The sequence below is a fragment of the Megascapheus bottae genome, chromosome 17 (assembly GCF_031878675.1).
Source record: "Megascapheus bottae isolate mThoBot1 chromosome 17, mThoBot2.hap1, whole genome shotgun sequence".
NCBI classification, from domain to species: domain Eukaryota; kingdom Metazoa; phylum Chordata; class Mammalia; order Rodentia; family Geomyidae; genus Megascapheus; species Megascapheus bottae.
Window position 1 is genome coordinate 27967520 of NC_143525.1, and position 23209 is coordinate 27990728.

Below are 23209 nucleotides of genomic sequence, written 5' to 3' on the forward strand. Positions count from 1 at the left end.
ATAGGGGAGGGGTCGGGACAATGTAAAAACAAGATGGGAGAAAAATCTTTCTCTCTCTCTCTATAGATCTATCTACATAGATATCTTATCTATATCTAGATATCTATCTATATATATTTAGATAGGTTGATTGATAGATAAGAGACAGATTTTAGAGACAGGGTTTATTATATAACCCAGGTTGGGCCAGAAAAAATTTATTTTGTTTAGAGCTCAGTGTAGTTTAATTCTCTTTAACAGAAGGCTCTATTAGACAATTTAAAAACATCTAGATAACATGCATATGGCACAAAATATGGAAGGTACAAAGGGTGTCGTTATTAAGGAACAGTTCTTTCTCCTCTTCTTTTTCCCCCCGTCTCTAGCCAGAGATCCATCCACAACTTACACTAGGTGCTCCTGTCTCCACTGAAGCAAGCTCAGAGTTCCGATGAATGAATGACTCAAGGAGCTGGATGCTATACCTGTGTGCAGCTTGCAGATGGGCAAACTGAGGCACAGCACAATAAAGTTACTTCAAGTTCACAACAGCACAGCCAGCATGCTTAAATACCCACCCTCTGTCTCTCAGCACAGTGGAGGCTAGTGACTGTTGTAGGCTTCCAAGCACACTCAAAGCAGGGTCTGTCATATGGAGCCACATCTTCAGCAAAGGTTTACAAGGAATGTGTGTGAGTTGATACAGATGTGCATATACATGTATATCTGTATTCAGACACATACATACATACATACATACATACATGCATGAACATGCCTGGGTTTACTACAGAGATCTATTTGTATTCAAGTGTGTATATGTACATATACATACTGTTCCATGTATATAAATGCATGAATAAGTTGCCATGGGAACAAATGGCTCTGAAACACAGCCAGGCAAGTCCTTGGTCTTCCCACAGTCCTCATCTCCTAGTAGGCTTCTACAGCCACTTCCAGCTGCTTTAATTCAGAACCCCTGAATCTATAATGACCTATCTTGGTGCATGTCAGGATCACACAAGCAGCTAGGGCAAGCCCACTGAGAACTAGGTCTGATCCCAGATTCAGGTTTTGATTCTAGACACTTAGACTGCTTCGGGACCTGTGGGTCCTGCAGTGTCTCCCCAGGAGAGGGTGAGCCCTTTCCAGGAAGGAAGTACTCTTCCTTCTTTGGCCTGGAATCATCAATCTTTATGACTCAGCCTTCCAAGTGCTGAGGTTATATGCATGTGCCACCACACACAGCTGACACCCAGCTCAGGCCTGTTGGGTGTATTTTCTGCAGAGAACTACACCCTTCTGCTAAGGGCTATTCTGCCTGGCCAACAATTACAATGCTTGGACAAAAGCTGGCACCAAAAAAAAAGTGGTTACTTTGAGATGGTAGTTAACCGAGCCTGAGTTTCCAGTGACTCACCTGGTCTGGATCCTATTCCCAAGATACAGGGAAGACTGAAGCTGCCCTGCGGGGTCAGTCTCCTCTGCAGAATCTGAGGTGGGGAGCCCGGGCAGACCTGTTCTGAGTCCAGTTGGTATGTAAGGAGAATATTGTGGCCCTAGGTAACGATGGACAGGAGTCTTTCTTGTTAGTAGCATGGTTAGGTGCTCTGTTCTAGAACTGCAACCACCCTGGTTGTTTCAAGTGACTCCAGAAAGTACTGTGGCTTTGAAAATGAATGAGCAGGAGGGAGATCAAATGGTACAGGCCTATTTATTTGCTTCATCTGCAGCAAAAAGCTTTTCCAGGAGGTTTCTGATCTCCTTGTATAGAGGTATAGAAGGCAATCCGTTCCTTGGAAATCAGGAGCAGAGTGAAACAGGGCAAGCAGGCTGCTTGAGAACACAGCGATGAGTCAAGCAGAAGCCTCTAAGCCAGCTCTGGGTCCTCTGCACACCGGGTCAGGAATCCCATGGCTGATTGGACATTGCTGCTGAGGCCTGGTACACATGGCCCTTCTTGGGGGGCGGGGTGGGGGGAGATTAAGGGTAGCTCTCCTCCGGGGAGAACATGTGGGAAATACTTGGCCATGTCATGAAAGTTTACAGAAGTGTGAACAAGGAAATTGCGACTTTCGTGAAAAGTGCACGTGGACTGTCTTCCTGAATAAAGGCTGATGATGCCTTATCCTGCAACCTACCACCTCACTCAGGCCATACAGCTGATCCCAGAGACAGAGGGGAAGGGTAGGAGCCAGCTACAGGCACAAGTTGTGCGGAAAAGAACCCATGTGCAGAAGGGCAGATGTATGTTAGTGGGGAGACAACTTGAGCCAATGACAACTTAACCATCAAGGGCAGCCTACAAACAGCAAGTGAACCACCAAGGAACTTCTCCCATGCTGCCTCCACTTTGGGAATATCATCTATATCCTTTTTATTACCCCACTGTTACTGGCTTCTGAGGTTGTGGGAGAAAGGCATTAACAACCTCAATGTCCCAGGAGCTCATTGAACTGGGCTCTGAGTTTCATGGGGGCTCCCAGGAACTGGGTGCTGAGGGTTGCTGGTACCACCCTTGCCAGCTTTCATAATCTCTTTTTAATTAATTTCTCCAGTTTTCGGATTCGAGAGGATTCCTGCTCAGGTGTGGGTGCCATGAGGGACAGTGAGCTGGAGCCCTCTGGAGCCGAGGGCGGGGTGGGGAGCCTCTGCCTCAGGAGTTCCAGCATGTTGCTCTGCTCACTCCTCTTCAGCCCCTGAAGGGAAAGCAAGGAAAGACAGTGGTCAGGAGAAAGTGTGCTTCTGAGTCTGCTCTTACCCAGCTTTCAACTAGCATAACTCCTTCAGGGTGCGTGGACTATAGCTTCCACCTGGGGAATTACTGGCCCTGGATTGTGGTCTGGAAAGAAAAACCAGGTAGAGAGGTAGGAAAGAAAGGACAGGTATAGAGAGAAGATAACTCCCTGCTTGTTTTACTCCCCAACCCATCTGGAGCAGAGGCTTGCCACGGGGCGGGGAGGTACCCAGGATCCGGCAGCTCACCAGGCCTGGATTAATCTTCTAGAAAGGCTTCTTGGAATTCAGTTGGGGATGGGTGGCAACCTCTATTTATTTTGTGACAGCATTAGAAGGAAGAATGCGATCCAGAGCTCACCTTCATATCCAGTATCTTTTGGAAGGTTTCTGTGTTGCAGTCTGTAAGGAGTTTGATGTAGTTGTCAACAAATACCACCAACGGTTCATGAGGGGCCATTACCACCTATCAAGGGAGGGGACATGAAAGGGACAAATTCTGAACAGAAGATCGGAACCAGCAGCAAGCCCAAACCCAGAAATGCCTCTATGGCCTCTTTCAGCTTCAGACTTGATTAGAACAATTCTAATTGCTCTAATTTTTCAGGGCTGTTGAATCATAAACATCATCTGGATTGCTGTTTATTCATTTACTTAATTATGATAGGGTCTCACTGGATAGCTCAGGCTTGGCTTGGAATCTGAGATCTTCTTGCCCCATTCCTGAAGGCTGGAAAATTATACACATAATCCCATCACAACTGTCCTGGTTGCTTTTGGATGCACAGATTCCGGGGTCCCTCTGAAATTCTAATTCATTCGGTAAGCCTAAAAAGGGCATTTGAGACACAGTCTACTGCTAGGATCCTTTAGGGTACCTGTTCTTTTTGTCATCCTGAAAGATGAGAGGTAAAAGCAGCTGAGGTCAGTGGTTATTTTCAAAACCAGAACTTCCAAAGTTGCCTCTCACTCTAAAACTCTGGAGCATCATTTCACCTCCTTTAAGCTATCAACTAGTATACAAACCGATGGCATTGCTGTCTTCAGACTCCCTTCCATTTAGTGTTGGACTGTGGTATCTGACCTTCTCACCCCAAGAACTGACTTGTTTTGGGTTCTTGAGAATGTAAGGAGTTTCCCACAGAGTCCTCTGCAGTACTGTATGGTCTCCCGCTGGGTGCTGCTTCCATTTCCTTCAGGCCACAGCTCAGGTCAATGTAGAACACTTGCCTGGCTGTGGTCCTGTAGTGGCTGTGATCACTGCCACCTTTTACTCCTGCAATCCTTTGAGTCATTTTGTTTGTGAAAGGGATAGCAGCAGCCACAGGGTCAGAGCCTGAAGCTGGGACTCAGACCTTAGCAGGAAAGCACCATGTGCTCTCCAGCCTCCCCTTCCAACCCACCAAGCACAGGTGGAGGCAGATGCTCCAGGCTGCAGACACTTCTAACATTAGTACTTGAAACACAATCTTTTGTTAAATGAGGCTTTAGAAACCCATTTGCCAATTAGATTCACTTACTACAACATCTGTTAGAAGTTCATTTAGAGGTGCAAAGCACAGACAGTCAAAAAGGCTTACATGGAAGGGAGTAAGTGGCAGCAGGGTCTGAAATCCCTGTTGAGAAAGGAAGGGATCTCTGACTTCTACACTGATTCACAGTGACAATGCCACCTATTTCCCAGCCTTGGCTAAATCTTATTATAAGAGAATCCCCAACAACAAAGGATTCATTTGTCAGAATTACTTGTTCCCAAGTCCACTGACTTTGAATAACATCTGATAAGGCTAAACTTCTGTATGACCAAAGAATGTGGAAAATTCTTTAGGACTGGGGGGATAAATCCAGCCCTGAGCTTTGAAAACCTAAACTCCCTGGAGTAAGTGAGCAAACACATGAACAGCCTCTAGGACAAGAATCCCAAGACAAACCCATTACCTTGAGGATCATTTCAGCCCGGGTCATTCCTTTCACCACAATTTTGGTGTAACTGGCGGGTGCCTTCCTCACCACTTGTGAACCAATGGATGGGAGGTCGAGAAGGACCATCTTCAGGGAGTGGGTGTCCAGCAGCAGCTGGGAGGCAAGCAAAGAGAGGGTTATAGCCACTTCATAGGACACACCACCTGGTGGATACATTCAGATTAATCAAATTTTCCTGACTTGTCCATCACTTGTATATTCTCACTGAAGAAAACTTGTAAAACAAACAGAACTACAAAATAATTCATTTCTTTATTGCTCAGTCATGGGGTTTGAACTCTGGGCCTGGGCTGTCCTTGAGCTCTTCAGCTCAAGGCTAGCACTCTGCCACTTTGAGCCACTGGTTTGAGTCACTAGTGTTGAGCAAGAAAAAAATTTTATAATTCTAAATGCCCAAGAAAAATAATATTAACAAAGCACAGCTCAAGATGGGAAGATGGCTTAGTAGTAGAGTGCTTACCTAGTATGCATGAAGCCCTGGATCTGATTCCTCAATACCACATAAACAAAAAAGCTGGAAGTGGTGCTGTGGTTCAAGGTGGTTCAAGTGGTAGAGTGCTAGCTTTGAGCAAAAAGCTCAGGAACAGTACCCAGGCCCTGAGTTCAAGCCCCAGGACAAGCAAGCAAGCAAGCAAGCAAGCAAGTGCTTAATGTGTTATAATTGCTGCTATCCTTATATGCGCATAAAAAACTACATCAGAATCATATTGTGTATGTGTATAGTTTTATAACCTTGTTTGTCTATTTACTGTGCGAAGTTTTTACATTTAATTTCCTCCCCTTGGCAGTCTTAAGAATATTGTGGTTTGTTTTTTTAGGTGCGAGGCGTAATCCTAGCTACTCAGGAGGCTGAGATCTGAATGAGGATCAAGATTCAAAGCCATCCTGGGCACAAAAGGATCTGAGACTCTTATCTCCAATTAACCATTAGAAAATGGGAAGAGGGGCTTGGCTCAAGGGTAGGGGTAGTAGCCTTGAGCTGAAGAGCTCAGGGACAGTGCAGAGGCTGAATTCAAGCCCAAACCCCATGACCCACCAAAAAAAAAAAAAGAAAGAAAAAAGAATATTATGATTTTTTAAAGTGGCTATACAATAACCTATAGTAAGTGTATAAATTTCAGATATTAAGTAATTCTATTTAACTTGCATCTAGATTTTTGTTATTATTAACAAATGTTGAACTGCAGCCTTCTTTCTACACATATTCTAGGTGTTACGGGAAAGCCTAATCATAAGGACATTTTGAAGTTCTCGATATATATATCGCCAAACCTCTTTTCAACTGGAATATTACCAGCAATGCAGACTGGGCCCTCATCAGCCTTGAAAAATGTTACCAAGATCTTACCTATTAACTAGGTAAAAACTGATTAACTCATTATTGCTGTATTTTTTTTATTTTTCTGGATGCTCATGAACAAGTGAGAGATCTTACCAATTTTAAGTGTATCTTGCTAAGACATGGCTTTGAAAAGCTGCTTGTTCCAGTTCTCTTAGGTGCGAGTTACATAGAAGGGTATCAGCATTCCTCGGACCACCAATTGCTAGGGATGATTTATCACATCTAGTCTTCATGAGGTCCTGCCCTGATGAAGGGATTTATTGTTCCCATTTGATAGATGGTGGCTACACATTCCAGAGCTTTAACAACTTGTTCTATTTAGCTCAGATGATGGCCAGATTAGGTGGGGAGCCAAAGGACCTTGGGCGGTTGTGGCTTAACAGCTTTGGAAGTTTCCTTCTGCTGCCACCACTGTCTTGTTCCTGGTGACTGGGGGTTACAGAAAGGGCTGGCTAAGGAACGGCTTAGTGGGAGAGTATTGCCCAGCATACTTGAGGTCCTAGTCTTCAACTTCTAGCTCATAATGTATAAATACACAATGAACAAACAAACAAGAAAATAAAGGATATGCTGAATCAAATGTCCTTCAGAACAAGGTGTGCTATACTTGCTACTGCTTGCTCCTCATGGAAAACCTTTCATAACTGGGCCAAGAGGGAGGATAGGAGTATTGGGCCTACTCTGTTTTCCCCTGTGCTTTGCTTTGGACAGTGGAAAGACTAGGGATTAACTGATGAGAGCATGTAGTAACTTAATGGTCACAGTGATTATAATTTTTGACAATGGTATAAAGATTTAGGGAAAATACTAATGTTTTATTCAGAATAACTCAGAAATAATACTCCCCTGCAGACATGATGGTGGCTCGTGCCTGTAATCCTAGCTACTCAGGAGGCTGAGATCTGAGGATCAAGGTTCAAAGCCAGCCTAGGCACACAAAAGGACTGGAGACTCTTATCTCCAATTAACCTCTAGGATTGGCCCTACAAGGGTAGGGCAGTAGCCTTGAGCTGAAGAGCTCAGGGACAGCACCCAGGCTGAGTTCAAGCCCTATGACCCCCCCCCAAAAAAAGAAAGAAATAATATTCCCCCCAAAAGGTAAAGAAGGCTGCCCTTAAAGAAAATTGGCCTTAGGACAGACTCATTTCAGGCAGAACTATGACTTTGAATCAATGGTCTAAACTCTGCAAGTCACTTAACTGCAGGCCAGCAAAGTGTCAGTGCATTTTGAATCTTTCTAGATTGCTAGACTTGAAAATTCTTACAATAGAAAATAAAGCTGTGCAGTAACAAATCAGTAGCATTTTAGTTGGGCAGAACCCCTTATCCACCCTTCAGATTCCCCTTCAACTAAAGCCCTTGCTTCCTCCTAACACATGTTTCTCAGTCTCCCTTTTTGCTTGATTGTTCTACTGCCCCTTTTCACCCTACTACCCTTGGATTGTAATGTAAAATTCTTCTACAATATCAAGAAATTATTTAAAATACAGGTACTTTGAAAAAGAATGTAGAGCTGTGGCTCAATGGGTGGAATGCCAGCCTTGCGCAAAAAAAGCCAAGGAAGAATGTGAGATGCTGAGTTCAAGCCCTAGAACAGTCACCTTCTCTCTGAGGGCTGGGGATCACATCTGTAATTCTAACTACTCAGGAGCCTGAGATCTGAGGACCGCACTTCAAAGCCAGTTTATGCAGGAAAGTTCATGAGATTCTCCAATTAACCATTAAAAAAAAAAAAAAAAAACCTGTTAAGTGGAACTATGGCTCAACTAGCAGAGGGTAAGTCTTGAGCAACAGAGCCAAACAAGAGCACAAGGCCCTGAGTTCAAGCCCTGGGGCTGGCATAACAAAACAACAGCAAAAACATAGGATTATTTTGGATAACAGTTTCAGAGTGCTGGGCCCATGTGTAGACGCAGAATAAATGGTATAGACTTGAGGCCCGGGGGCTTCTTCACCTCCCTGCCACAGGAAGCAGAGAGGGCACCAAAAGGGCCAGGGCAGGACAAGGCTCCAGTCACCCACTCCCTCCAACTAGATCCATGTCCCCAAATAAGAGCCTGGCTGGGTCTTAACATTAACACAGAAGCCTGTGGGGAACATTTCATATTCAAACCCTAATACCCACAGAAACACGCTCCCTGCATTCACTGTTTGCAAGAGCAAAAGATTGGAAACAATCTAAGAGTCCATAAAAACTACAATGAATAAACAAATTTTGTTATATTTATGCAATGGAAAAGGATACTGGAGCTAAAATGAGTGAATACAAATGACACATATCAACATGAATAAATCTCAGAAGGCATTCAATGGGGGAAAAATGCAAGGGAGGAAATGATACATACAGTACGATTTATATAGAGCTTAGAAATAAGGAAAACATAACCACGTATCATTTGGGAATACATACACATATAAAATACTAACCACATATGGGAATGTAAAAATCAAAATCAGAATAGTGTTTACCTCCGGGCTCAAAGGGAGAAGAATGGCAGAGTGTGATATACAGGGGCTTCAGCAATTACTGTAACTGTTTACATAAAAAAGATCTAAAGCAAACGTGGGAACATGTCACAGATTTTACTGAGCTGAGTGCTGGTGCTGGTATTCTTTACATTATTTTCTGTATTTCTATTAACTGGAAATACTTTCCCTTTTTCTTTTTGAAAGTATGCTTTTCAAGACTTGGCAAGGAATCAAATTTGTCTTCCATGTAGAAAATTTTAAGACCCTCATCAAAATCAAAGCTATGTTTTAGCATTCATTTGTTGGTAGAAAAAAAACAATCAATGATTCTATTTTAAAACATATGGGAATACATATGTCTCAAAGCACTTCCTACATTTTCTACTTCTCAGAGACATATTATATGCATAAATAATTGGACAGTTTTAAGTGACAGGAGGAATTCTGAATGAACCCACCAGACAGCTGAAGGGATGAAAATTTCTGTCTCAGAATTTTAGAGAAGCAATGCAGTCAGAAAGGATGGGAACTAAAATGAGCAAGAGGAAACAAACTTTGGGTTTTGTTTGTTTTCTTGTATCAATCCTGGGGTCTTGAACTCAGGGCCTGGGTGACGTCCCTGAGCTCTTTTGCTCACGGCTAGAGCTCTATCACTTGAGCCACAGCTCTACTTCTAGCTTTTGTTCTAGTTAATTGGAGATAAGAGTCTTCAACTTCCCTTCCAGGGCTGGCTTTGAACTGTGTGTGATCCTCAGATCTCAGCCTCCTGAATAGCTAGTATTACAGGAGTGAACAACTGGCACCTGACCATAAAGTGACTGTTGAGGGGAGTGTGTTATCGAGGGGTTTGGGCTAACATGGAGAGTGAATGAGGATTAGTATGGTCAAAGTAGTTTACTGGCAATTATAAAACAACAATGAAACCTGCTGAAATTGCTTTAAGAAGGTAGAGTAGGATGGAGGGACAGAATGACTGGAATACAATCTGTCCATGTGTCAGAATGTCACAAGGAAACTCCCCTTGTACAACTTATGTATGCTAATTTTTTCACTTAGCAATTATAGTTTATTATTTTGACTTCTTCAACATAAGATTTATCTCCCTAACATGGCTAGTTGGTAACAAGCAGTACAGGTAATAGTTATAATTGAAGTAAATAAAGCAAGTATCTCCAGGAAATAGTAATACATAATACCAAATACGTGCTAATTAAACAAGGAAAGTGTGGGCTGGGAGTTTGGCCTAGTGGTTAAAGTGCTTGCCTAGCATGCATGAGGACCCAGGTTCGATTCCTTGGTACCACATACATAGAAAAAAAGCCAGAAGTGGTGCTGAGGCTCAATTGGTAGAGCTCTAGCCTTGAGAAAGTCCAAGAACATTGCTCAGGCCCTGAGCTCAAGCCCAGGACTGGCAAAAAAAAAAAAAAAAAAAAAGGGAAAGTGTGACGCTGGGCACCTGTGGCTTACAGCTATAATTTTAGCAGCTCAGGAAGCTAAGATCTGATGATTACAGTTAGAAGCCAGTCAGAACAGGAAAGTACAAGACTCATTTAATTAACTACAAAATTTAAAAAGCTAGAAATGGAGCTGTGGTAGAGTTTCAGTTTTGAGCACAAGAGCAAGGAACAGTGCACAGATTCTGAGTTCAAGCCCTAGTACTGGCATGTGTGCGCATGCCACACACAGGAAGGAAGGAAGGAAGGGAGGGAGGAAGGGAGGGAGGGAGGGAGGGAGGGAAGGAAAGAACTAGTGTGGTAGACAGAGTAGCTGTCTGTGGAAGTCAAGCTAAAAAGGTCCCATGTACCATGAAAATCTGTTGGCTTTCACCTTTGAAAATAGCTGTTCATTTCTTTAAGGCAGGGGACACTGGAAAGAGGTGGCAATGACCAAATCTGTTTGCACTTAGGAGATGAATTTTGGGATGGTGTTGGCTGGCTTACATTGCTGTTGGGCTAAAGGTTAACCAGCAGCTGTACCTGTGAAAGTTCATCACTCAGCAGTAGACACCTTTGAAAAGATTACAGGCGTATGTTACTACGCCAAGACCCTTACTTCCTAAAGAACTTCCTGCAATTTGGGGAAGATCACCATACCAGCAAAGATGAAACATCTTGAATAGACAAGATGAAAGCACATTTCCTAGAAGGCAAAAACAAAACAAAGCCCCACAGAAAACCATATACACTCTGGGAGTTCTGTAGTGTAATAACACAGGAAGATAGTGAGATGTGAAGAAAGGATGGATTAAGGTCAGGACATGCCCAGTTTCTTATCTTTTCTCTTTTTGTTTCTTATTTGGGATGCTTGGAGATTAAACTCAGGGTCTCATGCAATCTAACTCAGAGCTCCACTATTGAGTTAAACTCCCAGACCTCTTCCTGCCTTAAAAAAAATTAGGTGTGATGGTGTATGCCTGTAATTCCAGCTATACAGGAAGTGAAGGCAGGATCAGAGTTTGTAGCCATCTGGGGAATCCTCAGTACTTGGGGAAAAATTAGGTTTGACTTGTACATGATAAAACACACAAATCCCCAGCATTACATTTCAATAATCTTTTATGTATGCTCATGCTGTACTTTCTGACTGAAGGAAGGCACACCACATCTCTGGCCTCCTTGAGGGCTCCTTGTGCTCTCTTATGGGTTATACTCTCCTCTTCTTCCAACAAGCATCACCAGTCTGTTGCCCTCAATCTCTGTATATTGGTTTACTGGCTTATAAACATGCTCTCACCATTTCTGCACAGATCTTTTAGTGTGTATAATTCCTGCCCCAACTTTTTTGTTACCGAGGTTTGAACTCAGGGCCTTGCACATACTAGACAGGTCTCTACTGCTCAAGCAATACCTCCAGCCCTTTTTGCCTTATTTATTTATTTTTTTTTTGAGGGAGAGGGGTACTAGAGGTTTGAACTCAGGGCCTCATGCATGCAAGGCTAGGAAATACCACCAGACATGGCTGAGATAGGCCTTTAGCTCTGTTTTTTATTTTTATTTTTTTGTGCTTGAACTCAGAGCCTAGGTGTTATCACTTAGCATCTTTCCTCAAGGCTAGTGCTCTACCATTTGAGTCATAGCCCTACTTCTGGCTTTTTGGTAGTTAATTGGAGATTGGATCTCAGGGCTTTCCTACCTGGGCTGGCTTTGAATCGTGTTCTTCAGATGTCAGCATCCCAAGTATTTAAAGATTACAGGCATAAGTCATGAGTGTCTGTTAGTTTTTTTTCTCTTTATAATCTGTATAATTTTCTTTAAAAAATAGTTTTTGCTTTTGTCACCCTCAGTAGGACTTCAAGGGCAATGCAGGACAGAAGTGATGACAGTGATGATGGTCTTACTTGCAATCTGGAGATAACAGCATGGCGAACCACTAAACCTGATGTTTATGGAAATCTTTTCTGCTAATTGGTTCATTTATTTCTCATGCTCCTTCAGTGCTGGCGGGTCCCTTTAGTTCCTTGGCTATGAACTCTGGGGTATGGCTGGGGCTGCCTCTTCTATGTGTATGGCACTGAGTGAGAGGAGATGGAGAAGCTGCCGCTAACAGTGAGAAGGATGGCTTCATAGAAGTCAAGATGGGCTACAGATTAATAAAGAGGAGGAACTAGACAGCATGGGTAGGTAAAACCTTCAAAAGGCTATTTAGGGAAAAGAAAAAAAGTGCCAAAGGCAGAAGCTCTACTTCCTGAGCAGGAACACACATGCCTAAGAGAGGAGGAGGAGGGAGAAAGCTTAGCTCTTCTGCAATCAGAAAATCTGGAAGGAGGGGGTGGGGAATAGCTCAGTGCAACATTGCTCACAAGCATGTGCAAGGCCTTGGGTTTGATCCACAGCACTGGAAAAAAAATCTGGAAAGGAACTAGTTTAATTTCAGGAAATATGGAATTGTGTATCAATTCCCCAAATAAAATCTTCCTTTGGCTTGCACACAAGTTGGTATATGTGGGGGAGGAACACTTTTTAAAGCCTTGTTATGGGGAATTTTAAACATATGTGAATTAGACAGAATGGTCTCGGGATCCCTTAAGCACCCAAGACTCAGCTCAACAACCCAAACCATCTTGTCACTCTCATGTCATCTGTCTCAAATCCAGGGGGCTCAAATGGGGTAGCTTTACTTCCCACCTCCACTCTCAGAAACATCTGGAGATGCCCAGGGACATGCCTGGTAATTATATCTGGCATTCCAGTGTCCCTGCCATCTAGTGGGGAGAAGTAACACACTCAGCCTAATGTGCTCCATAGCAATGGAGTCTGCCCTAAATTGTTGGCAGTACAAGCACTAAGAAACCTGGCTATATTCACCGCCTGTATTCAATTGTTTTTGACATAAATTATACATACACTGAAAGGCACAATTCTCTCTCCCCCCTTTTCCCTCTTTTCAGTACTTGGTATTTGAACCATATGGATTTGAATCATATGGATGAACCATGAAGACATGACAATAAGGGAAATAAGTTGTGCCCAAAAGGACCAATACTGTCTGATTCCACACTTATCAGGAATCTACAGCAGTGTGACTGTTAGGGGCTGCAGGGAGGAGGCGCACTGAAGGTGCAGAAGTTTAGTTTGGAAAGATAAAAATGTCTGCAGCTGCCAGGCACCAGCGATTCATGGCTATAATCTTATAAGCTGCTACTCAGGAGGCTGAGATCTGAGGATCATGGTTAGAAGCCAGCCTAGGCAGGAAAGACTCTTATGCTCAATTAATCACAGCAGAGAGGAATGGACCCCAGGCCTCCTTTTCCTACACCACACTGTGCCGCTTTCTCTGTTGTAAGTTTGAATGAGTGGATTCCATTTGTGCTGTGTGCTCAATTACAGGGAGTCATAAGACTAATTAATAACCCTGTAAACCCTATAAGGTTCTGTGGAAAAAAATCATAAATTAGCTAGAGGCATTATGAATACAGGAGTGGCTCAATCCATGAACACTTATAATTGCTCAAGAGGCCTTTGGGGCCCCAAAGATAAATAACTCACTTTATGTAGTCATCAGGACAAGAAAAAAAGAGCAGAAAAGAGACTCCACTGTCGTCTTTGGGATCAGCATTGAGTGTACATTCAGTTTAGGATGTAAGCACCTTGTGGCACAGTAGACATGCCTCAAAGGAGGTGAAACTACAGCCCTGAATTTCAGTTTCTTTTGAAGCTTAGATTATAGCTATTCCCCGAGGTGAAGGAGAATCGCCTCAGCTCATGAGCATCTCTACTTACTATCAGCCTGAGTGAACAGGCTACCAACAGCTACGTGTTGGTTTGGGTTTCAGAGCCCATATGCTCAAGGCAAACCTGTGTTCAGTGAGGCTGAACTTCATGTGGGATCCCTCAAGAACTATACTGGGACACCCTAGGATGAGCCTGTGGCGTCCACCTTTCCTTCATCCACTTATCTTTTCCTGGGCCTATGAAATGAAACTCCAGTTCTAGAAGATAGTTTTTCTCACCCACATCTCAAAGTAAAGTAACACTGAACAAACTGATAGTGTTCTGCAGATACCTGCTTTTAGTCTAAGCGGATTATTCTAATATTCTTCAAAGAAAAGAAAATCAGAGGAGAATAGACATGAAATGGGATTTTTGTGACAAAAGGAAAATGTCATGGTTATTAGACAATGAATGAGTTTGCAAGACTGGAACAAAACTACAAACTCATGAAAACACCAGGGGTTCCCAGTGAGTCAGCCCTGTGTTCCAGGGGCATCATCAAATCTGCAGACAAAAATGTAAGAAAGGATTCTAAAGTTTCTCCAAGATACAGATTTTAATCATTCCCTGTCCTCTCAGATCACACACAACAGTGAGAGAGACGAACAGAATGGATCCCAGCAAACATGTGCTAGGAAACTGGAGATAGCATGCTGGAGTCTCAGTGTGCTGCTTCTGATGGAAAGAATGAATTCTGGGCTTACGACATGTGAGGCTCAAGGATTTCAGAACATAGACTGTTGCAGTCAGGCCCACAGAGATCTGTGTCTGGATCTGTGCAACCTCCCAGAGAGTTTTCCCAAACATTTTTTGACTCAGCTAAAGCTGGTTAGCCAGACAGCCAGCAGTAAGCAGACAGCCAGTGGCAAGCACTGACTAGATACTTCTATGCAGGCTGCATGTGCAAGATGTATCAGGGAAAATGGGCAATGAAAACAGAAACAAGGTCATGTCCTTGGGCTTAGGAAGCTTAAAATGAAGGCTGAATAATGAGCAATATGTTTTTCTAATTAACTAATTTATTTATTTTTGCTGGTTTGGGTTTGGAACCAGGGCCTGGGCACTAACCCCGAGCTTCTTTGTACACAAGGCTAGCATTTTACCACTTGAGCCATAGTGTCACTTGGGGCATTTTCTGTTTATGTGGTACTGAGGAATTGAACCTAGGGCTTCATGCATGCTAAGTAAGCACTCTACCACTAAGCCACATTCCCAGCCCTATGTTTTTATTATTATTATTATTATTATTATTTAAGACAGGTTCTGGTTAAGTATACCAGGTTGGCCTTGAACTCACAATTCTTTAGCCTCCCAGGTGTTGAGATTATAAGCAAGCACCACCATTGTCTTGCTTGATCTTCCTGTTTTATAAATGAGAAAATGGGAGTGCTGCTAGGTAAGTAACTTGTGCAAGCACAGGCCTCAACCTTTAATCTTTGTGATTCCAAATCCCACAATCTGAATGTTCATATTGCCTGTACTTTTTTTTTTTTTTTTAACAAACTAGAGAGGCTATTTGCTAATAAGAACAAGAGAAAACTGCACAGTTACATTTACGAGAGCTGGCTATTCTCACACATTATGTATCTGGTTCTCTGCATGAGCAACCACAGTGTAGTACACATAGCATGTGCTAACTCCACATCTTACTGATGCATGCCTGGGACCAGCCCAAAGGATGGTGACACAGCTGAACCTAGTATGCCATTTCACTGGTGAAAGGGCAAAATTTATGGAAATGTCTTGAACTATATAATCATCTCACCTACTTTCTAAGCACAGAGAGGTATAGAAAGGATGCATTTTAATAAATATGAGCATCAATTTTGATTAGCACATGAATAGTTTGTATTTAAGTGGTGCTTTGAAAGAATTAGAGGGTACTGTCTTTTTAAAGTAGGCAAAAGTACTCCCTGAACTTAAAATGCTCAAATTTCATCTAGTATAAAAAGATCAGGGCTGAAAAGAGGCAATGTTGCTGTAGCACATAACTCATCACTCATAAGGCTTTGTGATATAAACTAAGTTGCTTTTTTTTTTTGAGACAGTATCTTGCTATGCAGCCCCATAATCCCTCAAACTCCCTAATCCTCTGCTTCTACCTCCCAAGTGATGGGATTACAGGTGTGTAACACACTTGGCAGAAAAGTTGTCTTTAAGCACAGAATTGAAGAGGACAGAGGGGAGCTGATCAAAGGAATTTCTTGGGTTCAACCTCTCTGTACCGAATAGTTAAGCCCTTCTTTACTTGGACTCTTCAGGGGTTTCTGCTTTGGCCTCTGTGAATTCAAAACCATCAGAGCCTTTGCTGTTCCCTCTCCTTGAAACATTTTCTCTAGGCCTCAAGAGAACCTTCCAGACCACCTAATGATGACTCCCCAAGTGATGACCACAAGAATCTTTCACGTACCCTTGCTTTACACCTTTCAGCATACTTCTCTAAGGTGGGAGTTGTCTTTTAGCTCATATAGTATCAGCCTTTTACTTCCCAAATGGAGCATCTCAAAGGAAAGGCCTTTTCCATCCAGTTCACAGGGTAGTCCCTGTACCTAGAATCACACGTGGTCCCTAGCAAATCTTCCACAAATAATTTTAAATAGATGGGTAAATTAATTAAGAAAGTAGTCATAATTCAGGGATTAGACTGATGACAAAAGCAGTAAGGCAAAGTATGGAGTTCATCTCACCTGCTCTGCTCCCACCATGCTAATTGGCTTGCACTTGAAGAGATGGGTGATGAATTTGGGAATGAAGGAGCTGTGGATACAAACACACATAAGAATTAGGCTTACTCTCTCTAGTAAAGAACTGCAGAAACTTTTTTGTAGGTGTGTGCGTGTATTAGTCCTGGGGCTTGAATCTGGGCCTGGGTATTGTCCTTGAGTTTTTATGCTCAAGCTAGTGCTACCATTTAAGCCACAGCTCTACTTTCAGCTTTTTATGGTTAACTGGATATAAGAGCCTCTTGGAATTTTGAGGCTAGATTCAAACTGTGATCCTCAGATATCAGCCTCCTGAGTAGCTAGGATTACAGGTGTGAACCTCTAGCACCTGGCCAGAGGTGAGATTTTAAAAAGAAATTTTCCTTGGGGCCGGGAGTTTGGCCTAGTGGTAGAGTGCTTGTCTAGCATGCAGAAAGACCTGGCTTCTATTCCTTGGCACCACATAAATAGAAAAGCCAGAAGTGGTGCTGTAACTCAAGTGGAAAGAGCAGTAGCTCTGAGGAAAGCCCAAGGACAGTGTTCAGTCTCTGACTTCAAGCCCCAGGACTGGCCAAAAAAATTTTTTTTCCTTATGAGACCTAGGTCCTAAGCAAGAGTTCTGACACTTAACTACATCTCCAGGACTCAGTCAGAAGATGGATAACTCTTGGTGACTGTTGTTTGTCTTGAGAAAGGGCCATGTTTTGAACTAGATTAGTCACCTGGAGGGAAGAACTTCAAAGCAAGGCTGGTGTATCACTCCTTCCTTAGGGCATTGTCATATTTAGATATAACATCGATAGTGGCCATCTTACTGCCACTTTGAGGTTCAGTCAGTTTCAAAGACAAAAGAAACCACCCCAGTCTTAATGATATCACCAAATCCCTAAATCAGCCACTCTCAGACCCGTCCTCTCTCTGGACTTGTGGGCACATGAAAATAAAGAAAAAAATCCACCTATCATTCACATCAGTTTGAGTCAGGGCTTCTATTACTAGTATTTGAAAACATCCTAACAGATGTAAAAGTGGAAGAAATATACATGAGGTGAAAGCAAGAAATAATTGCTAATGGCCGAGAGTTTGGCCTAGTGGTAGAGTGCTTGCCTAGCATGCACGAAGACCCGGGTTCGATTCCTCAGTACCATATACACAGATAAAGCTGGAAGTGGTGCAGGAAAGTGCTCAGGCCCTGAGTTCAAGCCCCAGGACTGGAAAGAAAGAAAGAAAGGAAGGAAGGAAGGAAAGAAGGAAGGAAGGAAGGAAGGAAAGAAAGAAAGAGAATTGCTAAGAAGTAATTGTCTGATCAAGAAACAAAATACAAGATCATCCAAAAATATGCTGAAGACCAGATGGCAACCTAGACTGGTGGGTGACTGACAGCTAGTAGGGAGAAAGGGAGAGTGAGACTGTGGCAGGTCAGGAGAGCTTTATAGAAAAAACTACAAAGTCTAAATCTAAAAGTTGGGTAGGTGTAGAAAATCTATAATCAAGGCAGGATGTGGAGTGAGCTGATGAGGAAGTACCCAGAACTCCAGGAAGAAGAGTGGACTCAGAGCGGAACCTTCAGGTTTGGAAGGAGGCTGGCTGCCACCTCCACCTCACTCCTCCAGTGATGCTCCTAGGTGCCTGCTCCTCCTTCATCAACTTCTCCACGCTGTTTCCTACAATGTGTATACTCACTTGAATAGCTATGGACTTACTGAACTGTTCTTTTTCTTTTCTTTTCTCTTCTTTTCTCTCCCCTCCCCCCCGCGCCGTGCTCCCGAGTGTGTGTGTGTGGCTTGAACTCAGGGCCTGGGTGCTATCTCTTACTTTTCTTATTCAAGGCTGGAGCTCTGCCACTTGAGTTAAACTTTCACTTTCAGCCTTTTGGTGGTTACTTGGAGATAAAGTCTCAAGGACTTTCCTTCTCTGTCTGGCTTCAAACTGTGACCCTCTTAAGTAGTTATAGGTATGATCTTCCAGGCTGGACGCCTTTATGAGCCATCAGAACCTCAATTCCAGCAATCATCAGATTCAACTCCATCTGGCCTCCAAGCTGTCTCTGAGCTGCTTTTGCTCAAAGTTAGCACTCTACCACTTGAGCCACAGCACCACTTCCAGCCTTTTCTGTGCATGTGGTACTGAGGTATCAAACTCAGGGCTTCATGCATGCTAAGCAAGCACTCCACCACTAAGTCACACTCCTAGCCCTTATGCTGTTGGGAGCCAGAGTGGAATCAAACTGTACCTTGACTTGCATCAGACGATGGCTTTATTGTCTTATTGTTTTCTGGCCCTATTCTATGTAAATGACCTGAGAATTACCATATGAATGTAACACCTGGAGGTTCCCTGGGTCTGGAGGAGGGAAGAAGCGGGAGTGGAAAATAAACGCGGCAGTCTTTACCTGGACTGCGGACATCCCGGACCCGGTGTGTCTGTCTCTCTTCTATTTCTTCCTAGTCCTTGCCCCCGATTTCAGGAACCCCAATCTGCGAACCCTGGTTTGCTGCCGGTTGGCCCCGGCATTATGCAATTTTTTTAAAATAAGGACAGGGTTTCCCTATGCTGTCCAGAACAGACTTTGGATCCTGGATACCAATGTTCACCCTGCTAAAGCATCTCAGATCACGTGGATTACAGACAGTACCTCAGTGGCTGCTGCTCTCTCTACTCTAAATTTTTTGTTCTCAGCCTCAGCATGCTGAGTGCTGGCTCCTTATTCTTCAAGGCACAGAACCCTTGGTTCTGTAGGTAGCCAGTGCTTCTGGGCTTTGGTTTACTCTGTTCTCTCTGCCTGGAATGCCCTTTCCCAGGGTCCTGGAGGTCAGTACTTCTGCATTTCTCCGACCTTGCTCTTCTCCAGAGTCTTTCCTCCACCATATTCTCAGAGTCCTCAGGTTTCTAATGTCTAATCTACTTTATTTCATTTTTATGCTTATATGCTTATTTCCCTTCACAGTTGACCTAGGCAAGTGAAGACAGGGACTGTGACTACTAAGTCAAATCAGCCTTGAGTCTAGAACAGCAGATGGGCTCCTGTAAATGTATGTTGGACAAATTATAAATGTTTTAAGAATGTAGCAGCAACCTTTTTGTGTATGTATGTGTGTGTCAATACTGGGGCATGGATTCAGGGCCTGGGCGCTATCTCTTACCTTTTTGCTCAAGTTAGCACTCTATCACTTAAGCGATAGAGTCTTACAGACTTTCTTGACTGAGCTGGCTTCAAACTAAGATCTTAAGATCTCAGCCTCTTGAGTAGATAGTATTATAGGCAAAAGCCACTGGCATCCAGCAGCAACCACTATTTGAGGACCAGCACTGTCCCAGGATATTCACAGGTGACTTCTCATTTTATCTTCCCATCACCAGTAACAGATGTGTCTTATTATCTCTATTACTGAACAGCATCAACTGTCATCTGTGACACAAATTGCTGTTTCAACCAGGGGTAACTTTGATGTTTAACCAGGAAGCCTGTCTTGAATTCAGACATCTGATGGAAACAAATGAGCAGGACAAGAAATTGTAACAGGGGATGTCTGGTCCAAGGGCTTCCTTGTTGCTCAGAAGGGTGTGCCAATAAGGTATTATTTGGAAGCGTTTGCTCATAGCTAAAAAACAGAGCCAGACAAGCAATGAGAGGCTGAATTCTTGACTAGTCCCTGTGTACTGTTTGTAATCCAGGTCATTTCACACTGGAGTAGCTGCAATTGTGGTTAAACTGGCTTTGAGGGTTGATCCACAGGGGCTGGGCTGAGGGAAACATGGGACCACATACATGTCTTTATGGGAAGACATCTCAGCAAAGTGCTAGGAAACTGACAAGGGCTTCTCCAGGCCATCAGCATGGCATGGTGGTGGCTTTGGCCCTTGGCTGGAAAAGGTCTCTTCACAGTCCTTACCTCTAAAGCTTCTAGAGTTAGGCTGGAGTTTTACAGGGTGATAGGACCACCATAGATTAAAACAGGAATATTCTCTAGGTCTGAGGTAGAACCTGAGTGAGACTCCCCGTTCACTCAGTATGAGCTTAGTTATAAAACTAAAGGGCTCTGAGAGAAAGTAAGGCAGATGTTTGTACTAGGCAAGCAATGGACTCCTTATTCAATTCAACATAAACTCAATCAGACCCCTGGGCAGCCACATTGGAGATTTCTAGCCACAGTAAATTTTTACAGAGACACTACCAGCAGTAGTTATGGGGAGTGTCATAATATGATTTATCAGCAATGCTTTCAACGCACATTAATGAGCACCTAGAGAGAGAAGGGAATGTCAAGTCCTAGTCCATCTGCTACTTTCAAAGTGGAATGTTTCTCTGGGGAGCCCACTCTATCCTTTCTTGACAAGGTAGACACTATAGTTAACTTTACAAGGCACTGTTATGGTTATTCCTTGGGGATTTGTTTGTGTTAGACAGGGAAATCCCTAATTGAATACTAACTGGGAGAGATGTGGAGAAGACAGAAAATTGGAGTCCTGAATCATCAGTTGGGACCTAGATGAGAAACAGCTTAAATACAGTAGCTTGGACAGGGCTGACCTTCCTGTAGGCCTTCCCCGAGAAGTTTGCCAAAATGCACATTTGATAATTGGTCACAGGAGACCCTAGCCCTCATCATTGCCTGGCCTCCTGGGAAACACTGTTGTAGCCAGATGCTGATTGGCAAAGGACCAAACTATTTCCTTGATTCAAAACTCAAGCCAGAAATGGCCACCCAGGAGGATGTAACAGGAAGATCCACACCTCAGATCTATCTACCTTAGCAATAGAGCTCCCCGATTTGATCTTCCCAATTTTTAGTATCTTCCCTGGAGTCAAAGACATCCATCAGTGATATAAATTTAGCAGCCATAGTATTAAGTACTGAAGAAGGAAGAAGAAAAACTGAGGATTCCTACCCTTAAAAAGTTTATAATCTGGGCTTGCAGAGTAGCTCAAATGGTAGAGTACCTTTCTAGCATATGAGGTCCTGAGTTCAAATCCTTTTCTTTTTTTTTTTTTTGCCAGTCCTGGGGCTTGAATTCAGGGCCTGAGCAGTATCCTTGAGCTTTCTCAAGGCTAGAGTTTTACCACTTCTGGCTTTTTCTATGTATGTGGTACCAAGAAATCAAACCTGAGTTTTCGTGCATGCTAGGCAAACACTCTACCACTAGGCCAAACTCCAGACCTGTGACTTCAAGTTTTAATATCTAAAAAAGAAGCTTATAATCTACGATGAATGCTAGTAGCTCATGCCTATAATCATAGCTACTTAGGAGGATCATGATTTGAGGCCAACCCAGGTAAAATGTTTGTGAGACTCCATCTCAACCAATAGCTGGGCATGGTACTATATGCTTGTCACCTTAGTGATGGGAGAACCTGGGCGAAAAAGTTTATGAGAGCTAAAAGCTAGGCACTGTGATATATACCAGTTACCCAGTTAAAGCACGAAGCATAAATAGGAGGATTGTAGTCCAGGCCAACCCAGGTAAACTGACCAGAAAAAATTCTCAAAAAGGACTAGAACCCAAAAGGGCTGGAGACATGTATGGCTCAAGTGGTAGAGTGCTTGACTAGCAAACATAAGGCTCTGAGATCAAACTCCCAGTACCACACATACACACAAATAATGATAAAAAGCTACTCAGAAGGCTGAGTTCTGAGGACTGTGGTTTGAAACCAGCCTGGGCAGGAAAGTCTGTGACACTTTTTTTTTTATCCCCAGTAAACTGCCTATATACATACATACATACATACATACATACATACATACATACACACACATACATACATATGTATGTGTGTATATACACATATATACACATACACATGTATGCATGCATGTATATATGCATATATATGCATGTAAGTATATATACATGTATGTATATATGTATATACATATATGTACATATGCATATATACACACATACATATGTATGTATGTGTGTATGTATGTATGTATGTATGTATGACAAAATGCATACACATGGAAGTGCTGCTGTGGCTCATGTGGGAGAAATGAAGAGCTCAGAGACAGCGCCCAGGCCTAGAGTTCAAGCCCCATGACCAAAAAAAAAAGGCTTTGTTTGGCTGAGAGCATGGCCTAGTGGTAGAGTGCTCACCTAGCATGCATGAAGCCCTGACTTTGATTCCTTGTTACCACATACACAGAAAAAGCCAGAAATGGTGCTGTGGCTCAAGTGGTAGAGCACTAGCCTTGAGAAAGCTCAAGGACAGTGCCCACTCCCTGAGTTTAAGCCACAGGACTGGCAAAAAAAAAGGCATACACCACATTCTTGAAAAACATTTTATTCTATCCCTCCCCCCCCCCCCCACAGTCGTGGGGCTTGAACTCAGCCTGGGCACTATCTCTGAGCTCTTCAGCTCAAGGCTACTTACTGCCCTACTCCTTGAGCCACAGTGCCACTTCCAGTTTTCTGGTGGTTAATTGGAGATAACAGTCTCACAGTCTTTAGTTCCCCAGGCTGGCTTTGAACTGTGATCCTCAGATCTCACTGAGCTCGGCTTGAAAAACATTTTAATTACTTGAACTGGACAATGGGTGGTTATGTCTGAGAGAGAGAGAGAGGTGGGGGGGAGGGAGAGAAAGAGAGTGTGTGGTATATGGATTTCTCCCACTCATTTTTGTTTGCCTTAATGTGGCTGGTGGTTGTGCTTGTGCTGTTGTACATCTGTTTCTTTTTGAGTAAAGACTAATATTAAATCAGCCTGTAGATACTAGAGTGAGTACTGGATGGCCAGACATATGCATGGTGAGCATGCTGGGTGGTAAGCATGGCATTAGAGTAAC

At 43.2% G+C, this 23209-nt stretch overlaps 1 protein-coding gene across 2 annotated transcripts in view; it reads right to left on the reverse strand.

Annotated features, from left to right (window-relative positions):
- Positions 1-2445: 2445 nt before the first annotated feature.
- Positions 2446-23209, reverse strand: part of Vps53 (VPS53 subunit of GARP complex) — a 128296-nt gene continuing 107532 nt past the window's right edge. For both annotated transcript variants that reach the window (XM_090350483.1, XM_090350482.1), the window contains 4 exons: positions 16407-16476; positions 4654-4791; positions 3077-3181; positions 2446-2678 (listed from right to left, as the gene is read on the reverse strand). In XM_090350483.1, coding sequence (XP_090206609.1) covers positions 2508-2678; positions 3077-3181; positions 4654-4791; positions 16407-16476 — 484 coding nt within the window. In that variant the 3' untranslated portion in view covers positions 2446-2507. The remainder of the gene's footprint in view (positions 2679-3076; positions 3182-4653; positions 4792-16406; positions 16477-23209) is intronic.